Here is a 10,386-nt window from a genome sequence, read left to right as displayed (position 1 = left end):
ATAAGTGTGTGTTGAAATCAAAACTTCAATGCATACTCAAAACCTAAATATGTTTACTGAAGTATCATGACAACCAAGCCATAATGGTAATGCTCCGTTTCAATGAATTGGCATAAAACAGTCACTGTTTGATAAATGGACAAAAATATAATGTGTACCCTTTGCAACGTTGACTAGAGTTTACGAATGAGTATGGGACAGTTGTTCATCAATAGAGGATGGAAAATCTTCAAAAAACCACCCACATGTCCTTTAAAAAACCCTTAAGGAGTGATTTTGACATGAACATAGGGTTTCGGTTTTCAAGAGCCAATACAACAAATTTCCCATCTTGAAACACACTTCACACATTATAACATTGATCGAGCAGCAAGGAAATACCTACTTGCAAGTTTTGGAGTGGATTTGGTATGTCTGGTTGCATAGATAGAGTTTTCTTGTTGTTGTAACCCAATGTGCAGCACACAAACCCAATGCGCAGCGGACCCCTCTATGCGCAGTGCCCTTGTTAATTTACAGTGGCCAGTGAGGCCCAATGCGCAGTGCACCTCTCTATGCGCAGCGCACACTTTCTATGCGCAGCGCATTTTGCAGGAGGCTTTTGGAGGCCTTTCCGGTGTCCAAATCAGGCGCTGGATAGCTCGTTGGAAAGGTATTTGAGTCTAATTTCTAACCCAATTGAAATTTTTCAATTTTGAGTTCAGTTTCCTTGTAAAAAATTAAATCGCCCAAGACTGGTCAAAATGTGTCAAATGAGGCTGCCTCAAGGTAGGGCGCATTTTGCAGTCAACTTTTGAATGCCTTCCTCAACTCCAAATTAAGCTCATGATAGCTCATTGGAAATATATTTCCACCTAGTTATCCTTTGACTCATCAAAAAAGTTATTTTGCCAACCAAGCTAGGAGAAAAATTGATTTTCCCAAGGTCACTTCAGAAGTGCATCAATTCTCCCAAGGCGATGGTATTTTTGACATTTCTCCAAAACCATTATACCTGTGTAAGAAGTGAAAGAGGTTTTTCTTACGTGGCATGTTTTGAACAAAAAAATCTCTCATTTTTACAAAATTAATCTTTTATTGCTCTGAAACATCATTTGAGTGAAACCTATCCCGATGTGTGAAATAAGGGATTTTGTCGAAATGAAGCGAAATGAAGGGGATAAGGGGCTTCTAAATTCTTGGGGAAATTTTGGGAAGTAGGGAGGGATGTTAGGAAGAAGGGGAAAGTGGAATCTCAAAGATCGAGTGAGGGGAAGGGGTCCAAAAGGGAAAAACACAGGCCCAACCTAGAAAATTGCCAGGTTGTAGCAAGAAACTAGGGTTTGTGCGAAAATGAAGAATTTGGGGGATCTAAGTGATGGGAAGTGTTTAATAAGGTACATTAACGATAGGGGAAGGTGTATGAACATCAGGATACAAATTTTTCTAATGACTTGGCCATCCAAGAGAAATTACCTCCAAAACACTAGGAGAGGGAAATGAACTCACCTAGACGCAACTAAAGCATGAACAAGGAGTAAAATGACCCATTGGAACCTGACATGATGATGAAAACCATCTGAATGATGATACACTCAGCTGAATGATGACATGGACTGCCATTTGGACAACTTTGAAAAGAAGTGAAAACAAACCCTAGACGTAATGCCTAGTGATCAAATTTTGCTTGAAGACTCACCAAAACGACAAAATTTGACCTTGACACTCTGAGACCACTTTGTAAGAGTATATTTGATCACTGGAGTAAGGCTACAAAAGGCTGACACTAACAGATACTAAAGAAAAATTTAAGCATAAAGAAAGGAATCTTAATATGTCAAGGGAGAATACAAATAATATGAAGGCTAAGTGTCAATCATCATATGAAGAAATAAATGAGTTGAAGAACAAATTCAAAGGGAACATATCTTTTATTCAAGTAAGAAAAATTATCTGGGACGATATAATTTAGTAGATTCAAGCCATATGGGACTAAAAACGTGTTAGCGCAGAGGAAAAGGCCATTATAAGAGCCTTCGAGATGATTATCACTGCAAACAAAATCCAAGCGCATGAGAGCACACAAATAACAAAGAATATTATTAATTATTGAAATGATAAATATTCCCAAGAACTGATAGTTGTAGATATTACAGATAGGGAAGTTGTGGTAATAGAAATCCATAAAATCATTTGGAGGAATATGTATAGGAAACAAGCAGATAATAGATTGGAAGAAGTTAAAGAGTCAGTTGCACTTTTCAACTCCAGTTTTGATAAAAGAATCAGAGTAGGATTGTCAACTTGTTGGGAGAAATCAGGAAGTCTTCTTTCATGGGAACAATATGAAATGCTTTTACTAGAGGCCAAAAGCAAAGAAAATTTATCACATGATAAAATCACAATTTTGAAGGGCTCAATAATAGTGAATTATCCACAAAGAGATTTTCAATTTCTTTGGAAAATCAAGACTTTATTTACAGAAAAGACAAATTACTGTAAGTTGAGTAACCTGAAGATGGCTTATAATAGAATAGTTCAATATTTTGTTCCTGATCTAACACTTTGGAAAAAGTTACAAAATCTTATTATTCCATAGAACACTATAGTTATAGAACCTGGGGCTACATCAAAATAAGGAGCTACGTTGAAGGATCAAGAGTCCTGAAATTCTAAATGACTTTTATTTTTGAGAAATTGAAATGATCTCATTTTGTAATTTTGTAATAATTTGTAAGTGTTTTAAAGAACTCAAATAGTTAAAAATAGCTAAGAAGTAGTTAAAGTAGTTAATAATTTCTCATAACTCTCTTTAGATGTAGTTTTTTTTTTAAAGACAGAGGGACAAATGTGAGTGATCAGACGCTCAATATTTAGCTCAAAAATAAAATTTCTTAGAATGGATTAAAGCCTGAATGACCACATCGGTCTCGGAAAAAAATCCTAACGCAAATTGTTTAACTAGAAACTAAGTTTGTATGAGAAAGTTATTGTGTTTTGATCTCTTTGCTAAATAGGAGAAATTTGCAAAAAATGTCCAGTCACTACACAGTCAGCAGTTCATTCTACTGATGTGGAAAGTGACTAGGCAGGGTCAATGATGGTCAATAGTGAATCAAATATGGACAACTAGCATTGTTTCATTGGATTTTAGATTTGTGTGTTGGCACAGTTTGTTTGGTTTGTTTTTAGACCAATGAAAGAATGCCACATGGCAAGCCCGGATGCCGCCACATGGCACCTCCTAAACGTTGGGCTCAGTGCAGAGTGACAAAATTTTATGAAGGCACCAGAGCTCAACCATACGACCTCCTCTGAGCAAGACCAAGCACATACCAACTCCGCTACACAATATTACTTAACCACTATAGACGTCCAAATAAATTTATATAGTATTATGTTGAGGGTTAGCGGTTGGTGGAGGGCCAACTTGCAGACCAACCCTCCCCATGTGAACATGTATCATGGCGGTTGTGGTCAGTAGAATCTGGTGGTCAGTAGTAACGGTCACCCTAAACTGCACGGGTTAAATAACAAATAACCATCACATGTGACAGTCCACACCAAAACCGTTAGATGTTAAGGCTATGGTTAGCGCTAATCTAGGTATATAACTAATTAAGCACAGTTAACTGATAGTTAACCCAAGTTTTAATTTGGCGGAATTTATGGTAGAGCCATCAAATTTGGGCCTGCCACCAAACTTAGCAGACTTAACTAGAGTATTTCTAGTTTTAGCGGAGATTTTCTAGGCCAAACTGGAGAAGAGCCTAGATCACTCAGATTTTGACCAATTTTGGAAAATGAATAGTCAATTATAGCTAATTTGGACATTCTAAACACATTTGTGTATGTATCAAGAGCCATTGAGCTTTTTCAAATAACATTTTTCCATATTGAGCTAATATAGGGGCCCAAGACATGGAAGGCAGACTAAGGAGATGTAGTCCAGGAGGGGTGAACTCCTTCATCAAAACTGCACAAAGTCAACCAATACTTGTGATCTATTGGTTCTATTATTCTTCTCCAATGCTCCTCTCCTAGTGTCTATCATTCAGAGCTTCCACAAATTTCTAACATTGGAACTCTTATTCTCAATCATCCTAGATTCCTTACATTGCTCGATACTCTCCATATCTCTCAGACACAATGAACCTACTCGACTACCTCTCTAAACTTATAGGTCACTACAATGTTATGCCATAGTTTGGAAATATGTCAAACTTGATTTCATATGCATTCATATTTAATTATTATGTTGTGTATTTCCTTAGTGCATGTAGTTGGTCTAGGCAACATCTTATCTACAACTACTCTTTCCATTTCCACTGCTTTGAATATATCCTTGTCATCATAGATCGCTCATTTGGTCATCAATGAAGTTTCTTTTGATTTTTTTTATGGTCATGGTATCAATCTGATGTGGATGCATGTGCTAGTTTCTAGTGTATTGTTCTGTTTTCCACTTCTGGTTATTTTTCCCTCATTTGTGCTTGACAATTGTATGTTGTAAATATATGATGTGCACCCCCTTCCCCCTTTATTTTATGCGTGGATCTTCTTATTATTCAGTAGGTTGGATACTGTGATAGAGCTTCAACCAGATTCAATTGATGAATCCTTTGACAGTTTCCCCATTGGGCCTCACTAATTAAATAGCTCTTGCCTATCACATATCGGATCGTATAATAAACCAACCAATGCATTTGAAATTTTCCTAGATGTTTCAAAAGTTTATTTCCATAGAGAAAAACTAGATCTCCTAGATGAAACTTCTTGTACTTTATGAACTTATCATGCTAGGATCTCTCATGCACTTTTTAAGGTAGCAATGCACAAACTAGGCACTATGAATTCCATAGGCAGTGTTGCTTCTTGTCCATATACCAACCTAAAAGGTGTCAGTCACATTATTTTCTTACATTTAGTCCTATATTCTCATAGAACTATTGTAAGTTGTAAATATCAATCATCTCTATTAGGTCATTGTTAAGATTGATCACTTCCATCATAAGAAGTTGATGGAGGCCATCAAGATAGAGAAGGAGGATAATCTCAACAGGGATGATGGTTGGATTCCCACCCTTCCTTTATGATCAACTTTGGTTCTAAAATATGTTCGTGTTATAAAAAGCATTGCTTTAATATATAATAAACATAGGAATATATAAATTTCCTCTAATATATAATATTAAATACGTTCATATATATAAGAATTTCATATGTAATTCTATAATATATTAATTATTATAGCATATTTATAGAATTATATATTAATTATTATAGCATATTTTATAAATAATAGACCTAGGAATATAAAAAATCTTAAATACAAATAGATAAAAATATTAAAATATATTTTTAATAAATAATATGATCATAATGTATAGATATAAGTATATATAGAATTCTCCCCCATGACGAGTGCCCACTGCTAATGGATGGAAACACACATTGAAGGCCAGAGGAGATCCGTAGCCATCTCGCCGCGATGTTAACCTTCAGGAATGCTTGGATCAACCTTGAAATCATACTTGCACTGGTGCAATATTGGTTGTTGTACTTCACAGTTAACACGCCCTATGGGATCATAATGGTTTCTCATGACAACTTGCAGTGGTTTTGTTCAATGCAAGATAAGGGTGGCATAATAGAAATTTGATGCCCTCCCTCAAGTCTATTTCCATCCTATGCCACCTCCATTGAAGTTTATTTATCTCAATAAAGAATGTGTCTGGTGGTTTCATTCTCGAAGGAAAATGCCTTTGATGTTGCTCCTTTCTTTGCACTCGGAAATTGGCTCGTTCTTCAGTAATTTGTGGTTGTCTCAAAGGTGTGATTTTCTGTCGCAATTGGTTGGACTCTCAGCCATCCCTGAATTCCAATTCTTCCAGGATGGTTTTAACACCTACAATGGCCTCCTTGGTTCACTGTATTCATCACACCTTCCAAAAACCTACTCTGCTTTCTTATCATTCACATAGTTTAGCTAAAAAGAGGAAAGTTTCAGTCTGGTTTATCTATTTCCATACTTCCCTTCCTATGGAGAAATTTGGTAAGAGCTGTTGAAATTGGCGAGGAGTGATAAGGCTCAATTGTATCAATTCTGGTGTGTTCAACAAGTCTAAAAGTTCATGCAGGGTCGTGGCTATTGAATTCCTCTCTCTTGTACACAAGAGTTCATTCAAGGATGACGAGGCATTATGGATTATAGTAAGTCGTAATTAGTTTCAATTTTATTTAATTGGTCCTCTCATGGAGTCGGACCAATGTGGTATATACCCACAAGGCATACCATATCTATAATGGAAGTCTCAATTGGTTTCTCAAGGGAGACTCATTGCCACTATATGGAAATTCATAGAATTCTATCTTGGAGTATCAGGTGGAAGCGATGATAAAAATTGTCTCTGCAGTGAAATTGAACTCAAAGAATTCGGGAATCATTCTTATCTTAGAGCTCCACATGGCGGTCCATGAAAGTGCTCTAATAGTACAGGTCAACAACGACAATTGACGAGTGATTAGAACTCTAGATTAGTAGCGATCATTGGTAGATGGTAGTTGGTCAGTACTTGGTTAATTATATCATACTGATTTTCTCTGTCCTAGTTTACATGGATCTTAGGAGTAGAGCCATCATTTTTCTAATGATATGCAAAACAATCATAGTCTAGGTCCTCCTTTTTTGTTGGACAAGTTAGTAAAGAAAAACATCAGTAATCTTAAGAAGCTAAAATTGTGTTATTCGGTTGGTTTCTAATCTAGGTGGCTAACAGTACATAGGAAAATGATATGTATCCTTTCGATTCAGTAATATAAAGATAAACACTATATTAAATAAGAAGTATATAGAGAATTCTAAAATATATTATAATATAATAAATAGTAAACATACAAAGATATAAAGATTAAAAATAATTTTTTCCAATATTTATTATATTTTAATAAATAATATAGATAGAAATATATTAAATATTGTAATTTGTTTGTTTTTAATTATATTCATTTTATTATTATTATTATTATTATTATAATATATTTCATGGTTTGTTATGTAATATTTTTATTTTTTAATTATTTCGTTTTCTTTTTATTTATTTATTTAGTTTTTAATTTTTAATTTTTTTATTAGTTTCTTGGTCAAGTGTTTATTATATATTAAAATTGTAATATAACAACTAGGCTTCTTAATGTATTAATATACTTTAATAAATATGAACCCTTAGTAATTAGTTATATGTTATAAAATATTAATTTTTTAAATACTAGTTTATAAATTATTATAATATTATTAATTACTAGGTCACCAATGTATTGAATATTTTCTAACCTAACTATCATATATTGAATATATATTTATTAATTTATTAGTTTATTTTTATATCTTATAAATTATTTTTGACTATCTCTAACGTTTAGATTTGGAACATTATGAATCTTTATTATCTAAACCTCATGGGAAGGTTCAATCCTTCATCTTCGTGGTGATGATGAACCACATTAGTTGGTTTGAAATATCAACCAAAAAATTAATGATGTGATTAATCAATAAGAATGATCTTAATACAATATCAATCACAAAAATTTTAACTCGGAGATAAAAACACACCTAAAAATGAAAAGTGTTGATGTTGCATCAATGCTTGTTTTTGGAAGTAGGTGAGGGGCTAGGTTAAAATTCCATTTCTTTTAGCAATGGCATTAAAAACTGAACCTTTTGTGCAATAAACATGAAAAACACCCCAAAAATGAAAAGTGTTTATGCTCAATAACACTTTTTTTTGGTTTAAAATTTCATTTTTTTTTTAAACAATGACATTAAAAACTAAAACTTATGTGTAATAGACATGAAAAAACACCCTAAAATAAATAAATAAAAAACTGTTGATGTTGCATAAACAATTTTTTTGGTTGAAATTCTAATATTTTTGAACAATAACAATAAAAATAAAATACTATGTCTTTGAAAAACTGTAACATTCTAATAGTTCGACAGTAGTGATAAAGATAAAATATCATGACTCTGAAAAACCAATAAATTCTAATAATTTTCAATCATGGCATTAAAGACAAATATCATGAGCTCGAAATACCTTAAAATTTTGACATTTTTCAACCATTGTGTTAACGATTAAATATCACGAATTTGAAAAACCTTAAGATTTTAATGTTTTACAGCCATGGAATTAAAATCAAATACATGAGTGTAAAAAACCTGCATTTTCAACATATTTAAAGACAAAATATAATGACTAAAAAAACCGTAAAAATGATACCTAAATCAATTAAATCTGTTATTTTTTTATTTTTTTTTTCTAAAAGTCAAGCTCTTCATAAAATCTTAACTTAAGACATGTGAAGACCTATTCTAGGTCTTCTAAATAAATTAGATCCCTCCTTTAATTTCACTATAATAAGAAGAAATAAAATGTTTATAACTCTACATTTACTTAATAATAACATACCATTAAAATTTGCTTTAGAACATTTAAACAAGTAAGAAAATTCATTTTCAACAATTTACATAAATAAAACAACAATAGAAAAATACATGTTCCAGAGACTTGGTTGGGATGCTCCCAACTCTGTTGGGGTGCTCATATTGTGTTACTCGACTGAATTTACCTCCTAGCCAACCAGGAATGATTTCCTAGCCCAGGGAACCTCCACAGTATCCCTAGCCCTCTGAGACCAAGTCCAACTAGTTGTAGTGTATCCAAGTTAAAAGAAATGTGCTCCAATAGGTCCAAGTTTGATTTCTCTCATTCTCTCCATTCTCTCCCTTCTCCTTCTCCACATTCCTCCCCAAAATAAAATCCTCCCATTTCCCCCCAAACAAAGACCAAGGATCCCCTTTTTATGTTTCTTCCTCCAATCCACCTCAACCATCTATCATCAATGTCATGAATACCCCCTCATCCTTTTATTTTAATATCCTTGACTTTCCTTACCATATCTTATCCAAAGTAGATTTGAGAAGACACCTTGGGAGTAGAGTATGGATATTTAATTTAGAATTAAATTGGAGAAGACCATATCTTTTAAAAAAGTAGATTTGATGTAACTATAGATGCCAAAGGGAGTGCAGGAGGGATAGCAATTATTTGGAATCCAACAGAAGTCCTAACTGACTGGTGGATAGGAATGCCAAGAATCCTGATGGGGAGATTCAGGCTCATAGGGCAAAGTGAATGGGTGGTGATCTCGGTTGTCTACGGGCCCCATACCCGCGCTGATAGAGGCCTGTTCCTCAATCAGTTGGCAATGCTCAGAAATATGCACCAGGAGCAGAGATGGATCCTGGCAGGCGAATTTAACTTTATCACTTCTAGAGAAGAGAAAAAAGGTGGAATAAGAAGAGAAGACCTGGAGATGGAAAGATTCAGAGACGTTCAAGCAGAATTAAGGGTGGTTGATATCCCAACTATAAATGGGAAATTCACTTGGAATAACAGAAGAGGCGGGACAAAACAAATTGCTTGAAGATTGGACATATTTTTAATCTCAGAGCACATAATTGGGCTGGACATCTTCTACGAAGCCTCTATCCTACCCACAATAGGGTCCGACCACTGGCCAATAAAGCTTGAAATAGCCTTGAACAATCCGATTAAAAAGAGGCCCTTCCGGTTCGAGTCCTTCTGGCTCAGAGCTCCTGATTTCCTCGACAAAGTAAGGAGCTGGTGGCAGGATAGCAAGAGTGGAAACGAAGGCCACAACAAAATGCACTCTTTTCAGCTGAGACTGAAAGAAATCAAGAGCAAAATCAAGAAGTGGAAGAGGGAAGAATTCGGCAATATTCAGTAGGAGCAAGGCAAACTCCAGTCCAGATTGGAAAGAATACCGCAGCAAATCATCTTGGCAAGTTGAAATGAAGAGCTGGCTGAGGAGGAAGGTAGGGTAATCACTCAAATGGAAGAAAGGCGAAAGCAGGAGGAAATTCTGTGGAAGCAGAAATCTTGGGTCCAATGGCTAAAGGAGGGGGGAAAACTCCAAATTCTTCCATAAAGCAATGTTGAGTCATCGCCAGAACAACAGAATCTTCTCCTTGAAAGACAGTCAGGGAAACAGAGTGACACAGCAGACAGAAATAGAACAACTCTTGGTGGAACAATTCAAAGGCATTCTCACTGAACCAAATTCCAACAGATTTGAGGACATAGACAAGGTTTGCCAACATATCCCTAAGAAAGTTTCTAGGGATCAAAATCTTGCTCTGTTTAGGGTAATCACCAAGGAAGAAATTGAAGAGGTAGTTAACAAAATGCCGAAAAGTAAAGCCCCGGGTCCTGATGGCTTCACTATTGAGTTTTACCAGGCGGCCTGGAGTTTTATGGGGAATGACCTACTAGACATAGTGGACAAATCCAGGTGTTCAAAGCGCATGCATCAGGGCCTGAATGC

General features: G+C 34.9%; 1 protein-coding gene across 1 annotated transcript; it reads left to right on the top strand.

The window, feature by feature from the left end:
* The first annotated feature begins 9,141 nt into the window (after positions 1 to 9,141).
* On the top strand, positions 9,142 to 9,789 carry LOC149213545 (uncharacterized). Its single transcript, XM_089389068.1, has 2 exons — positions 9,142 to 9,442; positions 9,491 to 9,789. Exons 1-2 carry the CDS (start codon positions 9,142 to 9,144, stop codon positions 9,787 to 9,789), a joined length of 600 nt encoding a protein of 199 aa, XP_089245194.1.
* Positions 9,790 to 10,386: the final 597 nt, after the last annotated feature.

This window comes from Pinus tabuliformis, chromosome 1_1 (genome assembly GCF_031772625.1).
Source record: "Pinus tabuliformis cultivar Carrire ecotype Pingquan chromosome 1_1, CPIR1, whole genome shotgun sequence".
NCBI lineage: Eukaryota > Viridiplantae > Streptophyta > Pinopsida > Pinales > Pinaceae > Pinus > Pinus tabuliformis.
The sequence above is the reverse complement of the archived record's forward strand: the minus strand, read 5'-3'. Positions and strand labels throughout refer to the sequence as shown.

Bases quoted from the DNA above. Each gene is read 5' to 3' on its own strand.
- LOC149213545 (XM_089389068.1), top strand. From the start codon at position 9,142: ATGGGGAGATTCAGGCTCATAGGGCAAAGTGAATGGGTGGTGATCTCG. The intron at 9,443-9,490 runs GCGGGACAAAAC...TTTTAATCTCAG, and splicing joins CACTTGGAATAACAGAAGAG to AGCACATAATTGGGCTGGAC.